Raw genomic sequence first — 22,126 nt, forward strand, 5'->3', positions numbered from 1 at the left:
GAATTAAAATATTATGGGCTTGTTTTTCAAAACTGTACACCTGATTTGTTTGCGCAATTTACTGCAGATGCATGAATAATCAGAGGAGCTTGTGCATGCAAACAGCCAGTTATGTGATTAACCTTCCATATCGATCTACTCTATCTAAATATTTATTCTGTATGCACAGTTTTGGTAACTGCATGATCCATTTAGGCATGCAGCTGCACATACGTTTAAAAAATCACTAGTAACTGGGACAATACCTGTGCTTAGATTTTTAGTTGTGACTAATAATAATTGTGCTTTTAATGAGGAGAGCAGAATGTTTGAAATTGTTGATTATCCAGGCATAATTGTTGTTGTTTGGTAATGTTATACCCTTTAGCTATATGATTGTTTTGTTTTAGTATTTTAGTTTCACATCAAATTCACATCAGAGTCACTAAAATTGTGATAACTTAGGTGGAAATACTATATTTACTTATTGAAAAGATAGAGAATATTGTATCCTGAGCTCCTGTTCAGAAGCACTAGATGGCATCTATAATATGAAAGATTTTACCTAGTACCAGCAGGGGGAAATGGTCTCTCATGGTTGAAATGTTTACTAATTGGAGAACTATTTACTTTGCATATTCAAACACTTACAGAGCAAATAAATTTGCAGAATAGTCAGGCTTTTCTCAAGCTTGGTCTGATTTCACCAGTTTAAACACTAAACAGCAGTTCTTGTAGTAAATTCCCTTTGCAAGCTTTGGCAACTTCTGCATGGTTTCTTTTCTTGAATGCTCTTCCATTGGCAAGTCTCTGGTCAGCAAATTCCTCACTGACTGTAAAATTAGACCTATTACCAGCAGCTGTCATTCTTCAGTAACTCTGAAATTACTTCTTTCCAGTCTGCTCCAAAGGTGTCTATTTCCATTCAGGAAAAAAAAAAAAAAAAAAGCAACATCCTTGTTTAAAATTATATGAAATTACCTTAATTTAGCTTCAAAATATTTTGGGTTTTGTTTAATTGGGTATGTTTTTGACAGATATGAAATTAGTCTGTTGTACTCGATTAGAAAGCTAATGCAATGTTTATTAGTTTTATTAGTGTCTTCGGTAAAACATAATATTTCATATCTGCGTCAATGAGATTTTGGTTTTAACAGGTTCTGTGCTCAAAAATGAGCATTTCAAGTTCACAAGTTTGTGGATTTTATCTTTTTTTAAAATCTTATATTTCAATTCAGATTTACAAACAAAACTTAGTATTGTTTTTAAACTCTGTGTGTGTCCCTCTTTTTTATTTTATTTTTTTCTACATTCAAGTACTATTCCTTTGAGATTTATATAACATTTGAATTTGGAGTAAGAAGCATGCTTCTACTCTGAAAAGTAACTGTGTAAAAATGACCCCATCATCACTAATCAGATCTTTTCTTTGTGTATATTCAGTGTTGCATTGATCGCTTGAGTAACAAAAAAATTAAGTTTTTACAGCTTTCTACTCCTGTGAAGTCTACACACAAAATTTAGGTTGACATAGCAACATCTCTTAGGGTGTGTGAAAAATCCACACCCCTGAGCAACATAGCTTTGTGTACCTAGCCCCCAGGGTAGATGCAGTGAGGTCAACAGAAGAATGCTTTTGTCGACGTAGCTACCATTGCTCAGTGAGGTAGGGTTTCTGCTCTGTCAAAAATAAGCTTTCCATCAGTGTAGGCTGCATCTATATATGAACTTACGTAGGCATAAACCTATAGCACTATAGCTATGCCAGTATTGTCCCTGTAGTGCAGACATGGCCTAGGTTTCAATCAGTCACATCAGTGTAAACCCACTGATATTTACTGAGATGGCATAGGTGTAACTGAAGGCCTTATTGATACACAATAACCATGGATTCTGTGGGGCAAATTCTGTAGACAAGTTTCCCTACAGAAATTCTGCAGAGTCATTTCTCAGAGTAGAAGAGCTCTTTAATGCTTTTGAAAATTTGATAATTAATTAGGACTACATTGTGAAGCTTGATAGCCGGCTTTTCTAGGTGACAAATCTGAGGAACTGTCACAGATTGAAGTGTCACTAGAAGAGGTTTTGGAATTAATTGATAAACTTAACAGTAACAAGTCACCGGGACCAGATGGCATTCACCCAAGAGTTCTGAAAGAACTCAAATGTGAATTTGCGGAACTATTAACTAAGGTTTGTAACCTGTCCTTTAAATCAGCTTCTGTACCCAATGACTGGAAGTTAGCTAATGTAACACCAATATTTAAAAAGGGCTCTAGAGGTGATCCCGGAAATTACAGACCGGTAAGTCTAATGTCGGTACCAGGCAAATTAGTCGAAACAGTAGTTAAGAATAAAATTGTCAGGCACATAGAAAAACATAAACTGTTGAGCAATAGTCAACATGGTTTCTGTAAAGGGAAATCGTGTCTTACTAATCTATTAGAGTTCTTTGAAGGGTCAACAAACGTGGACAAGGGGGATCCAGTGGACATAGTGTACTTAGATTTCCAGAAAGCCTTTGACAAGGTCCCTCACCAAAGGTTCCTACGTAAATTAAGCTGTCATGGGATAAAAGGGAAGGTCCTTTCATGGATTGAGAACTGGCTAAAATACCGGGAACAAAGGGTAGGAATTAACGGTAAATTCTCAGAATGGAGAGGGGTAACTAGTGGTGTTCCACAAGGGTCAGTCCTCGGACCAATCCTATTCAACTTATTTATAAATGATCTGGAGAAAGGGGTAAACAGTGAGGTGGCAAAGTTTGCAAATGATACTAAACTGCTCAAGATAGTTAAGACCAAAGCAGATTGTGACGAACTTCAAAAAGATCTCACAAAACTAAATGATTGGGCAACAAAATGGCAAATGAAATTTAATGTGGATAAATGTAAAGTAATGCACATTGGAAAAAATAACCCCAACTATACATACAATATGATGGGGGCTAATTTAGCTACAAGAAGTCAGGAAAAAGATCTTGGAGTCATCGTGGATAGTTCTCTGAAGATGTCCACGCAGTGTGCAGAGGCAGTCAAAAAAGCAAACAGGATGTTAGGGATCATTAAAAAGGGGATAGAGAATAAGACTGAGAATATATTATTGCCCTTATATAAATCAATGGTACGCCCACATCTCGAATACTGCGTATAGGTGTGGTCTTCTCATCTCAAAAAAGATATACTGGCACTAGAAAAGGTTCAGAAAAGGGCAACTAAAATGATTAGGGGTTTGGAACGGGTGCCATATGAGGAGAGATTAAAGAGGCTAGGACCCTTCAGCTTGGAAAAGAGGAGACTAAGGGGGTATATGATAGAGGTATATAAAATCATGAGTGATATGGAGAAAGTGGATAAGGAAAAGTTATTTACTTATTCCCATTATACAAGAACTAGGGGTCACCAAATGAAATTAATAGGTAGCAGGTTTAAAACAAATACAAGAAAGTTCTTTTTCATGCAGCGCACAGTGAACTTATGGAACTCCTTACCTGAGGAGGTTGTGAAGGCTAGGACTATAACAGCGTTTAAAAGAGAATTGGATAAATTCATGGTGGTTAAGTCCATTAATGGCTATTAGCCAGGATGGGTAAGGAAGGGTGTCCCTAGCCTCTGTTTGTCAGAGGATGGAGATGATGGCAGGAGAGAGATCACTTGATCATTGCCTGTTAGGTCCACTCCCTCTGGGGCACTTGGCATTAGCCACTGTCGGTAGACAGGATACTGGGCTAGATGGACCTTCGGTCTGACCCGGTACGGCCGTTCTTATGTTCTTAAAGTATTTTAGACTGCTAAGCCTGCAGATTTTTCATGTTTTTGATTATATACTAGGAATTATTTTCCTTTAATACCTGAATATAGTTGGCCCAGAAGAAGCTAGAACTTACTCCTGAAATGGGGCTCTGTCTTTCCTACATCTTACGCAACTTAAAAAAAAAAATTGAAGATACTCTAACTTACATGTATACATTGAGTTGAGAATTGATAGTGAGGTTATGTGTGCAAAGGAGATTGGAGTAAAAATACACATCATATTGTTTTCATTTTCCAAAATTTAAAGTGATCAGTGTGCACCTTGGGTTTGATTTTGTGTAATGATAACCAAATATGTCTGCTTATCGTGAATATCATTGCTCAGTACAATTTTCATAATGCAGCAAGTTGCTTGGATGTTTGTATTCCAATTTAAATAGTTACATATGGGCATTTATATCTTCCAAAAATGTATGAATAGCCTAGGTTCACATATTTTTAATTTTAAAATTTTAAATAAGAAGTTTGAGCCTTAAACTCTGCAGCTTGGAAATTTTCTTAAACTAATCAGTATCATTTCTGTCTCTTTCAATTTTCATCCCAGAGTACCAGCCAAAGTAAACAATTTCATCACCAGATTTTAAGGTGCATGTGACGTTAGGTGAACAATTGTATGTATATTCATAACAATTTACTTTTTTAGTGTGTTTTCCTGAGATTTCAGTATCATGGTTTGTCTCAACTGCTAAGAGAACTTCCTTGCTTTTATAGTGGCCTGTTCTTGCAAAATCTTAATCATACAATTAGTCCCATTTAAGTGATTGAATGGGACTACGTCTATAAAGATTTGCAAGATTGAGCTCTTAGCTTGCACCGTATATTTGTGCTAGTGTTTTGATATTGTTTGATAGCTTAATTATTTAGAGGAAACAAAAGAAAGATGGTGCATGTAGTAAATTAAGGGAATAATTGAAAGAAACAATATATTCCTACATATTTATACTAGTAATAGAATACTGTAATACTTTATCAAACTCTATCTTTTTGTATTTTTAATTTTATGCACTGTTTTTTTCTGTTCTAATGGCTGCCCTTCGGGATAGGCTGACCTCTGCTCTCCGTATGACATCCTGCAGTCGGATATTCGTCACATTCGAAAGACTGTTGACACTCTGCTGGCCCTCGGGGAGAAAGCCCCACAATCAACTTCTACCTTTCGCTCCTGGGATCTAATAGGCTTTTGTCTTTTCCACATACTTTTTATAGTCTTGATGTACATAACTTATCACTGGAATGCGCTAACAGCATAACCTGTTTGCATGTGCACACAAACTTTCTGCTTTATCTCTGACATATTACAGGTACTTTAATTTCCTTCCTTTCTCTCACAAACTTCCATCCCCTGTAACCTCTCTATTAACCTCTTGACTAGAGGTAGCAGAATCTTGAATTGATTGTAGCGGGAAACCCGCCCCTCACTTCCCCAACCCTAGCTTAAATGCGTACATGTATCTTGATTTTGCAGCTTGTTTCCTTCCACACTGTCTGGTTTGCTCACAGATTGTGGAGATGCAGTAAACTGCATCTATACCATTTTGGGCTGTGGTCTCATCAGATCTTATAAACTAAGCAGCATTGAGCCTGGTCAGTGTTTGGAGGTGAGAACCCAAGGAACCCCGAGGTGCTGAAGGAAGTGATACTGGCATTTCAGAAGATGGCGGTATTCTCTTTGAGTATGTGTTATGTTTGTTAGAGGCACCATCTTCCAAATGAAGAATAGAAACCATGGTCCTTAAGATCAGTAAAGATCCCATAGCACTTGTTGTAAGAGTGAGTGTTTACTCTGGTGTTTTGGTCAAAGTCCAGTTTGTGATCATTACAATTTCCCCCCCTGAATTTTTTCTCCAGTTTCTTTTGGAAACAGTAATCTTCTCTTTCCCTGTCAAACTGTGTAATGTTGCTGTCCGTTTTTAAATACATGCCAAATTACAAAAAACTCAGAATTTGTAATGGAACTTAGGGTCTTTCAGGATGAAGGTGATGGAGGCAACATGGTGCAGGGAGTAGGGCATCAGAGTGGGTATTGGCAGACTTAGGCTTTGTCACGGTCTCTGCCACTGATTCTTTCTGTGACATTGGGCAAGTTACATAATATTCTTGTCTGTTTCCTCATTTATAAAAACAGGGATGATAATATTCTGTAACACATCTGAGAAGACTTCTTTAACAATATGTAGAGATGTTTATTTAGTTTTCCCTTCACTTTGAGATCTACAGATGAAAAGCTTTATATAAATGCTAATGATTTCATATTATGAAATGTAAACATAAATTATGTCACTAAAATATCAGTTTAGCTAACCCAAGAGTACCAATCCCCTGAATACATAAATATACCGTACTCATTTAGGAATTCCCCTAGGAATTGAGGGGTCTGTTAAATCGATCTCTTTGCCAGTGCTTTCTGCATTGCTATGTTTGTTACACAATCCCTATTCCCATGTTATTTACATGAATATTTTTTTATGTATTTAAAGTATTAGAAAATCAGGTGGAGAAACTTGTTGCTACCAGCCCACGATATTAATCCTAATGTTATCTCTGCCTGTGCCAGTGACATGTTTTTGCTGGTTTAATTACCCAGAGTATCCAAAATCTCCCATCCATTAGAAAAGTAATGGAGCAGTTGTTTCAAGGTTGCTGATGTGCAAAGAAACAGAGGCTTGTGTCTCCCATTTATGAATGATTTCTCAGTCTGAACACTGGATATGAGAGCTGAATTGCTGTTCAAGAGGTGTACTGGATTAAACCTGTTGCACAATTACAAATATTTTACCAAATCCCAACCATAGTGATAAGCAAACTCACGAACTTGTCCAAAAAAGCTGACTTCTCATACACTAGGAACTAGCCCATTCTATATCTAGTACAGGATAGATACAAAAATATTCTAAATTGCAAAAGTGATTTAGCACAGCATGAAAATAATAATTATAATTAATGGAGATATCCCATCTCCTAGAACTGGAAGGGACCTTGACAGATCATTGAGTCCAGCCCCCTGCCTTCACTAGCAAGGCCAAGTACTTATTTTGCCCCAGAACCCCAAGTGGCCCCCTCAAGGACTGAACTCACAACCCTGGGTTTAGCAGGCCAATGCTCAAACCACTGAGCTATCCCTCCCCCCCATACAAATACAAATTATGAATTGAATATTATTTAATCCTTAAACTGCCTACAGGTTTTATCCATAAATTCTAATCTACACATGCAGACCTGTCAGTCTCCTCCTCAATTAATTTACCTTTGTGATTCCCAGATCTGCTTCTTCACCTGACTTTTAGAAAATGAGTGAACTTAATTGCTCTTCAGTTTCTTTCAGCTTTTGAACAGAATGACCATAACTAATTATTGCTAATGTTCCTGTCTGATACTGCATTAACTTTTTGTCCCAAAACTTTCCATATAAAATAAACACATTAATCATGTAGGGTGCTGAGAATAAAAGTAAATTCTCATATTCCCATAAACAGTAGGAAAGTTATAACACAAGATTCAAAGAGGAACATTACAAGTGCTTCCCTATTGCTATAGACTTGAAGTTAACCCAGACCATACTGTGAAGGGAAAGCCTTAGGCTTTGTAACTGTAACTAAGGTCAGCTCTACACTAGAAATGTAGGTCAACCCAGCGACGTCGCTCAGGTGTATGAAAAATCCACACCCCTGAGCAACATAGCTAAGCCCTGAACCCTGCTGTAGACTACGTGAAGTCGACAGAAGAATATTAAAGTGAAATTATCAAGTATTTAGGCAAAATATTTGATCTATTTGAAGATCCTGATTTGTAAAAGGCCCCCAGCCTGCCTTCTGAGTTGGAGATGTAAAATTTTGTTTCTGAAAATATTTGTGCTTACAATTAATTACATAACATTGAGGCTACTTATTGACAGCAACTGCAAATGCTGTTAATAATGAATGTAATATTGCACATGCATATGTGAAATCTGCTTCTTAAAATCAGGCCCTATGTATGTGAAAGAACACTAATCTGTCACGGTGAGGTTTTTAAAAGCCACTTATACACACACACACCAAACCAATGATTTTAATTCCTGTACTCCATCTGTTGCAACACAAACAGTGTTCCCAGAGATGGGCAGATATCATCAGTGATGCTGAGATACGAACAAGGAAAGGTATAAAAATGAAAAGTAATATCTAGAGCAGGGGTTCTCAATCTTTTTCTTTCTGAGCTCCCCCCATCCCTCCCAATGCCCTAGAAAAACTTCACAGCCCACCTGTGTCACAATAACGGGTTTTCTGCATATAAAAGCCAGGGCCAGCGTTGAGGAGGTAGCAAGCAGGCCAATCGCATGCGGGGGCTCATGCCGCAGGACTCTCCGCAAAGCTAAGTTGCTCAGGCTTCGGCTTCAGCCTCGGCTGGCAGAGCTCAGGCCCCGGGCTTCAACCCCATTTGGCAGGGCTTCGGCTTTCTGCTCTGGGCCCCAGTGAGTCTAATGCTGGCCCTGCTTGGGGGCCCCCCTGAAACCTGCTCATGCCCCACCCCACCCGCAGGGCATCGGACCCCTGGTTTGAGAACCACTGATCTATAGTATATAAAACTGTAAAAAGTGTTTGAGAGGTTTTTGTTTAAAACTATTTTAGTCCTCTTTGTTGTAATGATTATTTAAATTTCAGAATACTTGACTCCCAATTATTTACGTGGAAAACATGAGATTCATTTTCTTATTTGCAATCTCTAAGAAGCTACATGTTGCAACATTTTCAGAATATTTCAGTTTTTCTGAAATCTTATGTGTACAAATGCGGGGAAGAAACAGAAGGAGCAGAGAATAGCACTTGCCATATTGCAAAATTTCATTCACTCTCCTTTTTTTGCTGGTAAATATAGCTGGGTCCTGAACGTTAACATCTGCAAATTAAATCACTTTATGATGTGCATACCTGATTCAGTGGCCACAGTCACTCTCTTAGTAACAGACAATTGTATTTTAATTGCCTTGAAGTTGTTGATTAGCCTAGATTAGTCCAATTCACGCAATAGCCTTGACTTTAAGGCAACTAATGTCAAAGAAAATAGAGATAGGTTTAAGTGCCAAGTTCATACTGAATCCTCCTATTGTTGCTTCCTGTCATTTTCCTGTTTTTCCTTCACCCCAGCTAAATCACCCATCTTGTTCCATGGCTAGAAGATTACTCTGAGTATAGCATTTGCAATTGTGGCTACAACTTTGTCTTATCATCTTCACTGCTGGTAGCTATGTGGCGCAGCCTACTGGCTCGGACTCTCTCCTCTCTATATTGTTACATTTTGCCTCATTTTTGATTGAAAGAAGTTTGTTCCTTCCTTTGACATAAATTTGAAAATAACAGTCAAAATTATATCCGTCTTTTTAAATTAAGATTAATTTAAATTTAGAATGTGGTTAGCCTAGTTGCAATGATTAGGTGTCTCACTCATTCCACTGAGTTTATTAGAAGCAGAAGCAGACCTTAGATCCTGGGTAATTCATCAGGGTGTGTGTGTTGTTGTGGGAAGACCCATCCATGACCAAAGCAGAAATCGGTGGTCCTTCCTCTGTATTGACTGACAGTTTCTGCAGAGACCGTCACTGGTGTTGGAAATGTAGTGCCCAACTCCATCTCTCTCACGCTGTTTTTGCATTGACATCACTTCATTGACTTCAAAGGAGATACTACTGAGAGATGAATCATACCCTGTGTTGAGTTAGTGGAGTTACACTGGTATTATGCCAGTTTAAGATGGAGCGAACTCACTTCCAAAAGTGGGAAAGATGTTTGAAGAATCTGTCAGTTGCCTAAAGTCTTACTGTAGTCATGGGCGAGTTCCTCCATAGCTGAAGTCTAGTGCCTAGAAATGCTGAATTCTATAAAAGTTTTGCAATAGTGTTATATAATATAGTGAGTTTCTCTCTTCTGATTGTTTGACAGCTGTAAGATAAGTGCATTCCTTGCGTCTTAGAGGTAGCACTTGTAGGTGTGGTGGGACAGAGGAGAAGAGAAGAGGAGGAGGAGGAAGTGGCCAAGTTTCAAGGAGAATGATTGAATGTGGGTAATTGGGAGGGTTGGGATCTGATCTAAAGCCCATTGAAGGCTTTGGAAAGGCTCCTACTGAGTTCCTTGGCATTTGGATAATGGTCTTAGTAAGATTTGATTCTTCTCTTAAAAAAAAAAGTTATAGAATGTTGTTGAGGTGTGATTTGAAAAGAACAGGGATTCAGAAAAGGATTTGGGTGTGCAGCGGTAGGAAAGTTGTGCTAGATAGTGGGAGCAATGTAAAAACCTGGACTTTAAAGCTCAGCACTTAGACTCTTTATTGAGGTGAACAAGAGAATTGAGTTAGTTATGAAAACGATGAGGTGAAAGGAGAGTGTTCTTTGTATAGGATGCTACAGGATCCAATAACTGTTCTGGGATATTTGTCAAAACACATAACCCTTGTGTTCGTTTATTGGTTTGTTCTTTATAACTTTGCATTGTCCATTGTTTTCTTGTTGGTAATGTAGAAGCCTTCAAGCATGTGAAAGAGATAAGGGAACTAAGCTAGAGCTTAGGGACAGGGAGATGTATTATGGGGAAAGTGAACATGCTGGTTACAACGTACTGTCTTCCTTTGTATGACCTATTTATGCTTTAAAAACTAGAAATTAATCCTAGAGTCTGCTTTTTTATGGGCCCTTAAAAAACTTCCTTTATTTGAGAATAGAGCTCATAGGTACTGGTTTTATACTCAACTAGAATATTATATTAGATTTTGGACTGGTTAATTCATTTTCTTTAAAGAGAAAGCAAAGTGATATTGGGGAGGTTTTTATGGTTTAAAATGGATGACTGAACTCATTTACTCATTGTAATTACTCTTTGTGATTAATTGTAAGACAATCAACACTGTAGCCATGAAAAATCAATAGGTAAAACAAAAGCTCTGACTGATATAGGTGGCTAGAGATGAACAGTGAGTAAGTTTTGCAATAAAAATCTTTTAAGTGTGAGGCATAAATCTCTTTAAACTGAACTGTGTTTGATACAGATTTGGCTTCAATAGAAGCGATTTGGGACAAACATATCATTTTACGAATGCATTCAAACTTACAAATACCAGCAGTGAATTTTTTTTAGTCATGTCCCTTAGTCTCTTATCAAAGGCTTGTAATTGTTTTTCTTTGGTTTTCAAATATTCACTTCAGTGTCCAATAATTTAATATACAGTAATTTCATATCTGAAAATGTAAGGATAATGAAATTATCAATATTCAGACAGGAAACTCAAACATACCACCTTTTCGTTGGGTTTTCTTAGCCCAATCCCTATCTGGTGACGGGAGGGCCGTATCCAGTGGGAGCAGAAAAAATTTTTAAAACAATTTCATCTGACTTTAAAACATATTCAGTATAGAATGTAAAGACTTCTTTATCTGAAAATAACAGATCAGAATATTTTATTCTAAAACCAATGACATTATGAGCAGGTGTGTCTTGAGACATTAGATTGACCACAGTTCCTTAACTATTAGACATGTTTGAATAAACCTTATATTACCAGAAGTGAAGAAAACCTTTGTTTTTGTCTTGTGTTTGAAACTGAAAACATTTTTATCATTTAGTTAGTCCACTACCAATCATACATCAGGTTACATGACAGTTTGCATCTAAAGGAAGAACTTTAAGCCTTACAAGATCTCTGTACATCTCTCCAGAAAGAAATGTCCTTTAATGAGGAAGCAGAAGTTAATGACAGTCTTGCCTGACCCTTTGAGAGTCTGCAGTACCTCACAGTCACACAAGATTGGCCCCACTGAGATTGTTTGTATGATTTCAGTTAAGTCCCTTTCACTCTAGTCAGAGATACTCACAACATTAATACCCGCCAGGACTGTTGACTAGATATACTGTGCTTCATTACAGCAGTGAATTCAGTGATGAATTATAATGTCAAAAGCTAACACATTGAAGAGAAGACAATAGCCAAAGTGGTGGAAAGCCACAGACTCCATATGTAATATAAACCAGCTTGAGCAGACTGCCAGAGCCTTGCAGCACCTTCGCTGTAGGACATGGGGCATATCTGTACCACAGACACACTCAACCCCACAATCTTGAAGCCTACATTTCTCAAATAATTTCAAGTTAATTTGATAAGAGAAACCAAAATATGGTATGCTCATAGATACAGAGGTATAACCACATGCCACAAGTAAGATACAAGTTACAAGTCAAAAATACTTGCACTTTTACATTTAAAGATCAATTATATTGCTGGTGGCAGATGTAATAATTTTGAACAAATTCTGGATCTCCCTTTTTGTCCTATATTTGACACGTAAAATGCAGAGTTTGATTTTTATCTTGTTTTAAACTAGGCTACTAAATGTATTTATATTGGAGTATTTATGGCCTGTAGCTGCACAGCCTTGTGCCATGATTAATCAACCTCAAGCTAAGCCTAGTCTGGTTGAGACACAACTTGGACAGAAGGCCTCTAAGGAAAAACCTCTGTGTTACCTGCAGTTGTGTTGTGATACTTTTTTCCTCTGAGACAGTATAGAACCAAGGCCTAAAGTGTTTTATTACTTTTGGAGATGCTATTTTTATTATATAATTGAGGTCCTGACCTCTTGTGTTCATTAACAATCTGGTGGCATTTTCTATAAGAGTTCAGGCCAAATTCCACACATGAGCTTATTAAGGAAAGTAAGTAGTCTTAGAGTGAGAGGGCGTACTGTCATGGATTGGAAGCAGGCTATGACAGAAAAGGAAGGGTAGGAATAAATGGTCAGTGTTCATCGTGTCCAGAAGTTAACAGTGGGGTGCCACACAGACCCATACTAGGACCTGTGTGGTTTAATATATTTATCAGTTATCTGGGAATGAACAGTGAGGTGGCAAAATTTGCAAATGATACAGAATTATTTAGAGTAATCAAGGCTAGAGATGACCATGAGGAACTTCAGAGGGACCTATCCAAGCTAGGTAAAGCACAATGGCAGATGAAGTTCTCATGGTTAACAAGATCAGGGCCATGTACATTAGAAGAAATATTTTCAGCCATTTAGACAAATTATTGGGTTCTAACTGAACTGTGACTTGGGAAAAAATCCAATTATCACTGGGAAAAAAATTTTAAATAAAGGAAACAAAATTTAGACTGCATAAGTAATGGGATAGAAAATATTACATCATTATTATTATATAAGGTATGCCATATTCTATTCAGGATTAGAGAAGGGGAAAGACTACCATAAAAAGAGAGATTGAAAAGATTGGGACTGTTTAATTTAAAGAGGTGATGAATATGGCGAGAAACGGCAGAGGTAGACACAATAATGCATGGTATAGAGAAGATAAATCAGATGCTCCTTCTTACCTTATCTCACGTTCTAAAAGAAAGAGGACATTCAAAAAAATTGAACATTTAAAGCTAATAAAAGGAAATCATTTTTTGCATAATTAACCTATAGAACTTATTGCCATTAGCTATCAGAGTTTAGCAGGATGATAAACAGAATTAGATGTTTCTATGAATGGGAATATCCACAATTGTATTAGCGAAAACATTCTTCTTCTTGAAGTGATTGTTAACGTCCATTACACATTAGGTGTGCGCGCGTTGCGTGCACGGACGTCGGAAACTTTTTCCTTCAGCGGCTCCCGTCGGGCCAGCAGGGTCCCCCCTCCCGCCAGAGCGGCGCCCCGCTCTAGCGTATATATATCCCTGCGGACCCGACCCTCCCTCAGTTCCTTCTTACTGTCCGTGACGGCGTTGGAACAACTCTGTCTCTCACTTGAGAGTGTCCCCCTTAGCATTAATAGTTAGTGTTCTTCTTAGCAGTTATTAGTTCTTTAGTAGTAGTTAAGCTCCTTTGTTTTAGGTGTTGGTCAATCCCGACACCGGTCCTGGGCTGCGGGGCATGCCGCACGCCCAAGGCTTCAAGGCTTGTGCCACGTGCCGCAAGCCTATGCCAATAAGCGATCCCCACGACTCGTGCCTCCGTTGCCTGGGGGAAGCACACCAAAAAGAGCGCTGCAAGATCTGTAAAGCCTTCAAGCCCAGGACTAAGAAAGAGAAGGACTTTCGCCTTAAGCAGCTGCTCATGGGGGCTGCATTACAGCCCTCCACTTCAACGCATGAGGCCGCGGCACCGTCAACTTCGATGCGGAGTGCCCCGGCATTGGTTCGTGATCCAGCACCGGCAGGGCATCATAAGCCGACGGCACCGACACAGCAAGACCGCCCCCGGCACCAGTCATCTTCGCCGGCAAAATCGAAGGGCCAACCTAAGTCCCGAGGACGCTCCCCGCATAAGAGGGCAGCGCCCGCGAAGACCTCGAATGTGCCTAAGGGAGTGGCGACCCCAGGACAGATCCCGGTGCCAGTGGCTCCAGCGCCGAGAGGCCCGTCGGGCCCTGGGATAGGCGCATCGAGTGAGGAGGAAGGGCTGGAGGAGCTTTTAGAACAGCCCTCCACCCCGGACACGTTTGAGGCAGCAAAGGACCTTATCGAATTGTCCGCTGAGGGCCCTCTCCAAGCCAAAGATAAGACTGCCATCCAGAGGCAAGCCGGCAATGGTGCGCCCATCACGGTCACCATCTTGGCACCGTTCACAGCGCCGTTCCCGGTCGAGCTCCGCCTCGGTGGACTCCCGGCTACCCTCGGTGCAGAGGGCTGCACAGCCGTCGGGCCCCAACAAGCGCCCGGCACCGACCCAGCAGCCCTACTCGAGTAGGCACCGGGACGTGTCAGCCACGCGATCCCCAAGACCAACCACTCGCAGTCGTTCCCTGTCCCGAGGTCACCGGTACCGGTCCAGGTCGTGGTCGGCAAGACGTTACTCCCGGTCCTGGTCACGGAGGTACTACTCTCCGACAACGGACTGGCACTGTCCCACGGCACCACCGTGGCCATCTAGGTCACCATCTGTGGTTTCGGAGGCAGACTCGGGCCAGTCCAGCAGATTTGCCCACAGGACACTGGCCGGTAGGGAACACGAAGCCCCTTGACACCCACAGTGGGGTCAGCTAGGACAATGGCCATTCTGGACCCCTTGGGCTTACCACCAGCAAGACCCCCCATCCAGGACCTCGAGATCTGGCCCCTCGAGACACTGGTCCCGCTCCCCGCAGGGGCGCCCCTTCTTGCACAAGGAGGCCACGGTCTCCAGACCACCGGAACAAGAAAGAGCCGACTCGGCACCGAGCCCGGCACCGTCTCAGGACCACACTATGGGACAGACCCCAGAGGAGTTGCAGGAAGAGGAGGACGCACAGAAGGCCCTAACCTCTTCCTCCTCACCAGATGAAGCCGTGGTGGGCACGACAGTGTCCGGCCCTCCCCCGATTGACCATCGGGCACACCAGGATCTGCTCCGCTGAGTAGCCCTCAATCTGGGGTTGCAGGCGGAGGAGACTGTAAAGCAGGAGGACCCCATGGTTGACATCCTAAGCCCAGAAGGCCCCTCCAGGATTGCACTCCCGCTCATAAAGACAGTACAGTCGAACTATAAGACAGTGTGGCAAACACCGGCCTCCAGCGCACCAACTGCGAAAGGCATAGAGAGGAAGTACTTTGCCCCCTCCAAGGGGTTCGACTTCCTTTTTTCTCACCCAGCACCCTGTTCACTGGTCGTCTCTGTGGTCAACGAACGAGAGCGGCACGGCCAGCAAGCCCCGGCCCCCAAGGCCAAGGAGGCAAAGCGCTTGGACTTATTTGGTAGGAAGGTCTACTCGTCTGGGGTCCTCCAGTTGAGGATCGCTAACCAACAAGCGATTCTGAACAGACACAATTTCAATTCTTGGGCATCAGTCTCCAAGTTTAAGGACTCCCTGCCCCAGGGTTCACAACCAGAGTTCGCTGCCCTGGTGGACGAGGGGAAGGCAGTAGCCAAAACCTCTTTGCAGGCCTCCCTTGACTCCGCGGACACAGCGGCCAGGACAGTCGCGTCAGGAGTGCTGATGAGGCGCTCAGCATGGCTACAGGCTTCCGGCCTTCCCCCAGAGGTACAAAACACCTTGCAAGACCTCCCGTTCGAAGGGTCAGGCTTGTTCTCAGACCAGACGGATGCCAGATTGCATAGCCTCAAAGACTCTCGAGCAACCCCCAAGTCGATGGGAATGCAGACTCCAGTGACCCAGAGGAAACCCTTTAAGCCCCAACCACCGCAGAGGCAATGCCACCCTCGTCCTAGACAGGAACCGTACCGCAGAAGGGGCAGGGATAACTGGCGTAGACGTAACAACACGCCTAACCAGGGCCAAAGCCACAGCCAAGGCAAGCCGCAGCCGGGAATAAGCAAGGGTTTTGAAGCTGCGATGGAGGCCAGCGTACTGACCCTTATACCGGAGCCTCCTCTATGTTTCAGGGACTGCCTGTCCCATTTTTACCGTGCTTGGTCCCGTATAACATCGGACCGCTGGGTCCTTCACACGGTGGAGGCGGGATACACCCTTCAGTTCTCCCACTCTGACGTTAGTAACAGATGCGGCGAACCTGGGCTGGGGGGTGCACCTTGGGGACCTGCGGACCCTGGGCTTATGGTCCAGGGAAGAAAAGTTGCTTCACATCAATCTGAAGGAGTTAAGAGCAGTTCGCCTCACCTGCCAGACCTTTCACGCTACCATAGAAGGCCACAGCATGTCAGTTCTGACGGACAACACTACTGCCATGTTCTACATAAACAAGCAGGGCGGGTCCCGATCCTCTCCCCTCTGTCACGAGGCGCTCCTCCTATGGGACTTCTGTATAGCCCATTCAGTCCACCTACTGGCAGCATATCTCCCAGGGGTCCAAAACAGGTTAGCAGTCCGCCTCAACAGGTCCTACCACATACACGAATGGACTCTACGAGAGGACGTCCTGCATTCAGTCTTCCAGAGGTGGGGGTTTCCCCAGGTGGATCTCTTCGCCACCAAGGACAACAGCCAATGCCCTCAGTTTTGTTCATTCCAGAACCTCAGCCCGGGCTCATTGGCAGATGCCTTCGCGATTCCGTGGGGCGGGAGACTGAGGTATGCCTTCCCACCATTCCTGCTCATCCACAGTGTCCTGCTCAAGACCCGCAGGGACAAGATGACAGTCATCCTCATCGCACCGGCGTGGCCATGCCAGCATTGGTTCACGACCCTGCTGGAACTATCCTTGACCGCCCTGATCGCCCTCCCCCTCCATCGCGACCTCATCACGCAGGACCGGGGTCTCCTACTCCACCCGAACCTACAGTCACTACATCTCACGCGTGGTATCTCTCTGGCTAAACGATACGGAGCACAGGTGCTCCCACCAGGTCCAGCAAATTCTTCTTGGTAGTAGGAAGCCCTCCACAAGAGCGACCTACCTTGCCAAATGGAAGAGGTTCTCCCACTGGTGTGAGCCTCATCACATACAGCCTCTGCAGGCCTCCATCCCATCAATACTGGACTACTTGCTGCACCTCAAGCATCAAGGGCTCGCCCCCGCCTCAATTAAAATGCATCTGGCCACCGTATCGGCGTTCCACCCCGGAGAGTTGAGGGTTTCGGTGTTCTCCAACCCCACAGTAGTCCGATTCCTCAAGGGGCTGGAGAGGGTGTTTCCCTACTCACGCCCGCCGGTCCCTGCATGGAATCTTAACCTGGTCCTAACTAAACTCATGGGGCCGCCCTTTGAACCCCTAGCCTCTTGCTCCCTCATGCACCTCTCATGGAAGGTAGCGTTTCTAGTGGCCATCACATCAGCGAGGAGGGTATCGGAATTGAGAGCCCTCACTTCGGAACCCCCTTATACAGTTTTTTATAAGGATAAGGTGCAACTGAGGCCGTACCCCAAATTCCTTCCTAAGGTGGTCACGCAATTTCATATGGGGCAGGACGTTTGTTTACCGGTGTTCTTCCCTAAGCTCCATATGGACCCAAACCACTGCAGCCCTCGATGTCCGTAGAGCCTTGGCATTCTATCTGGAACGGTGCAGGCCATTCCGCAAGTCGACGCAACTGTTCATTGCCATTGCGGAGAGAATGAAAGGCCAGCCTATCTCGGCGCAACGCTTGTCAGCATGGATTTTGCTTTGCATACGCACATGCTATGAGCTCGCCAACGTACCAGCCCCGGAGATCAGGGCTTACTCGACTAGGGCCCAAGTGTCCTTGGCGGCTTTCTTGGCACAGGTTCCACTCCAGGAAATCTGTAAAGCGGCGACCTGGTCTGTGCATACGTTCACAGCCCACTACGCAATCCATCATTAGACCAGAGAGGACGCGGTGGTCGGCAGGGCTGTGCTTCAATCAATTGTTCCTTGACTCCTACCCTCCTCCAATGGTAAGCTTGTGAGTCACCTAATGTGTAATGGACGTGAACAATCACTCGAAGAAGAAAAAACGGTTACCTACCTTCTGTAACTGTTCTTCTTCGAGATGTGTTGTTCACGTCCATTACACTTCCCACCCTCCTTCCCCTCTGTCGGAGTCACCGGGAAGAAGGAACCGAGGGAGGGTCGGGCCCGCAGGGATATATATACGCTAGAGCGGGGCGCCGCTCTGGCGGGGGGGGGGACCCTGCCGGTCCGACGGGAGCCACTGAGGCAAAAAGTTTCCGACGTCCATGCACGCGACGCGCGCACACCTAATGTGTAATGGACGTGAACAACACATCTCGAAGAACAACAGTTACAGAAGGTAGGTAACCGGGTTTTTTTAGAAAACATAAACCAGCCACTAACAGATGGAGATTAGGAATAAACTTCCCCTTTGGCAGGCTATTCCATAATGGTTCAATCTGAGGTTTCTTGCACCTCCTTCTGAAAGATCTGGTATTAGCTACCATTAGAGTCAAAATAATAGACTCAAAGTTTGTTTGTTCTGATGGTACCACTGGTAGGTTTCACCTCTGACAGTTGCTGCTCCATTCCATTGATGGATGAAGTGATCCCTTTGTATATCAAAGTAAATTTGTAAAGAACTTTGCAGTCATTTGGAAAATCATTCCATTAAATGTAAAATGTTGTTCATATTTCAATCTGTTGATTGTAATCACTGCTGTTCAAGGTTTATATTCCAGGGTGAAAACCTGACACTATTGAATTCAGTGGCAAAACTCCCTTTGATTTCAGTAGGGTTGGGATTTCACCCCAGGAATCTTTTTTAAAAGTAATGGGCGTATGTCACAGTATCTCACTATTGCCTGTAATGTTGGTGTTTTTACAGTGATTACATGTTAAATGAATGTACCATCAGACTTATTGCTGAAAACTAACTGCGAATCTTAATGGTGTTAAAATGTTTAAATGTAAGAATAAGATGGTTTCCTGTTGGCCCTAGAGTCACCCAGAACACTTAAAAATCTCAAACTAGGCCATGTATGCCATCAGCAAAACAAGAGAATTATTTCTGTAAGAGGCATAGAAAGTTTTTTAATTAAATGATTCCTGATTGTTGTGATAACTGCTTTCTAGCTGTATTTGCATAAAGCAAGATTTTGCAATAAGAGCTAGATGGTCTAATCTTTACTCTTTTGTTTTTTCTTCTAGGAGAAGCTCTGCCTACCACATCACATCCTAGAAGAAAAGGGCTTGGTAAAAGTGAGCATAACCGTTCAAGCATTACTAGATGTAACCACAATGAAGCAAGCTTTATTCACATGAAACTACTATTTCTGCTGTAATCAGCTCTAATGTGCCATAAAAGTATCAAAACACTGCTCATCTTTTCAAACTGCATTGAAAAATATCCTTCTGCTCCAAAAGAGTGTTCCTACATTTCTGAACTGAAATCATCTTTCAGACTATCTGGATATATTGAACTGCAAACTAATAATCATTTTATAAAGCAAACTGGCATTTCACTGCTTTTATAGTTCAATTTGTACAGCACCCATTAAAACAGCCACCCCTCTGCCACTTTCATAAGTGTGGAGTACAGCTGCCTTGCAGCAAAATATGTTCATCTTATTAAAGCAAGAGCATCTTCTTTTTTTTTATCTGAATTTTAACATGGTTTGGTTTTTTGCAGTTGCTTCAGGCCATTGCCTTTTAAAAATATTCAGACAAAATATTTATATAAATATTATTTATTAGTGAGTTGTTATTCATCCTTTGGATGCAAAATATAAATTAGGAAACTGTATTTTATTACTGCTTTTTTGTGGTTAAACACTTTATTTTAATATAAATATTTAGTTATTTTTTATTCTACTTGGTGTGCAGTAATTCTAGATCTCCATAATCGTATTTTCTAATATGTATGATAAACAGTAAACAAAAATAGGTGCTTTAATGAAAAGAACTGTTAGCTGGGATGGCATTCTTTATTTTGGGGTTTGTGGAAGATTAATATAGTTTCTCTGCATTCCAGTTAATTTCCAACATTCCAGCAGCACTTCCTTCCACCCCCATTAGATGAAATTGGTTGAACTAAAGAGAAGCACACCTTTTTATTTGTATATAGCTGTTATTAAAAAAAAAAAGGAAAGATTAAACTTGAAAACATAAATGTGAACAAATATTTTTGATTGATACTTATTTTACTATGCACAAGACATTAAACTTTTATTACAACAAAATAACTGATGTGCATTAGCATCACGTGTCTTGAAATATAATTTTGCACTGTACTTGGGTAATCTTAAAAGGATACAGCACTATGGAACAAATAAAAAATAGCACAAGAAAGGTGAAAATAGAAAGTTTTCTAGATAGTCAAATATATGTTTGGTTTTTTTAGAAAAGAGAAAATATAATTTCATTACAGTTGTTTTAGGCAGTTGTAAAGACATGATCCTTCAAATATGGACTGCAGGTTGTAGGGCTTACTACTGTGAGCGGTCTCATTGTAGTTAATGTACTTCCGTGGGATTTCTCATCTTACTACGCACACTGCCCTGTAGTGAGTGTTTGCAGGATCAGACCCCTTGTCCCAATTCCGCAGTAGGAAATAAAGTTTTTTTCGTTACTTTTAATCTCAAAAGGAGGTTTTAAAGCTTAATTTATTGTTCAGTCATTTTCAGACAAGTATTTCAGGTAGAAAAGTTCTAGCACAGTGATTTTCACAACCTTTTGAACATCCATTTTTTGGTATGGAAATCTAGTGATGTAAGTAATTTAGGCAAACAAGACAGGGCAGTAGCATGTGGTAAAAAGGATGGCTGTTAGGGGTCCATGTTACATTTAAGGAAGGAGAGTTTGAAATGCATTACAGCAAAAGTGAGATAATGTAGAGGGCAAATTAAATAGAGAAAAAGACTATGGAGAGAGAAAAAACAACCTGTTTGAAAGAATGTTGACACTTGTCACAATATTGCATAATCTAGGCAAAGTGATATGCGTGTTCACACAGAAAGACACTGCATTTAAAAAACCACCAGTATTCCAATGAATTAATTTTTAATCCTGAATATATACAGTGTTTGAATGCAGACCTTGTATTTTTGACATCACAGATTATGGTACACATTGACAACAATCTGTTGGGGGTGGGGAAATGTGAACTCAAAGACAATATAATGACACATACAGTATGCATGGAATATTCAGTTATTCCAACCAAAGCAAAAGCTTTTGTTCTATAGAGGGAACATTGACTTACATTGCAATTTTGACTGGCAGCTAGCATATGGTTTCCTATAAAATGTATTGTGCACTTTAACACTAAATTAAAATGTATTTTAATATTTTACAGAGCTGCACAAATACTGGTTTTGTCAAATAGCATGAACAATGTAAAGAAAATAGGTTTTCAACTCAGAGTATATCAAACTTTAAAAGCATTCAAAAATTGACTATATAAATAGGAATATTGATTGCTGCATCGAGGGGTAAAATGCAGGTTCCTGGGTATTTTTTTTACAATGTATATATGGCAACATGAAGCTTTGTAATTATTATTTTGACAAATCCTATTTTTTTCATCATTAAAATTTGTTTTTCTCCTAGTAGTGACTTTCAGTATTTGCTTAAAGTTGGCTGTAAATAGCGCTAAATATTTTGTAATATGGCTTTTTTTATGCAATCTTAACCTGTATGGCTAAAAAGAGAATTTCATGAATCTTTGTACACTTTATATGTGCAATAAAAAATGCATGGCCTCCTACCAATACCATAAACAGTGAACATTGTGTACATAGTGCAAACTTTATTGTAGCTGCAATTAAATCATTTTATTTGTATTCATTTACTATCCTGTGACTGAGAATTTGTACAATAAATTTATAGTTGTTGGAGGAAATCAGAAGCAAGTAAAAGAAGCAAAATGCCTTTATTTTTATTTTTATTTTTTTTATTTTTTTTTTTTAGAAACCAAAGTTCAAGCCAGATCTCACTAAAGGCCCTTTGCTCTTCCAGAATCTGTTTCTCCAGACAAACTGCTAGAAACCCCCCCAATACACACATG

General features: G+C 41.3%; 1 protein-coding gene across 8 annotated transcripts in view; it reads left to right on the top strand.

The window, feature by feature from the left end:
- The window catches only part of LRCH1 (leucine rich repeats and calponin homology domain containing 1), a 241,877-nt gene extending 219,967 nt beyond the window's left edge, over positions 1–21,910 (top strand). For 4 of the 8 annotated variants that reach the window (XR_004644091.1, XR_004644095.1, XR_004644094.1 and 1 more), the window contains 2 exons: positions 4,835–5,092; positions 19,270–19,356. Coding sequence is in view for 3 of the 8 variants with exons in the window: in XM_034758484.1 (XP_034614375.1) it covers positions 19,270–19,383 (114 nt within the window). In the remaining 5 variants the exon portion in view is untranslated. Of the gene's footprint in view, positions 1–4,834; positions 5,093–7,874; positions 7,930–19,269 lie in introns of all 8 variants that reach the window. The other 4 variants (XM_034758484.1, XM_034758485.1, XM_034758486.1 and 1 more) reach the window with 2 other exon arrangements.
- Positions 21,911–22,126: the final 216 nt, after the last annotated feature.

This window comes from Trachemys scripta, chromosome 1, assembly GCF_013100865.1.
Source record: "Trachemys scripta elegans isolate TJP31775 chromosome 1, CAS_Tse_1.0, whole genome shotgun sequence".
NCBI classification, from domain to species: Eukaryota; Metazoa; Chordata; order Testudines; family Emydidae; genus Trachemys; species Trachemys scripta.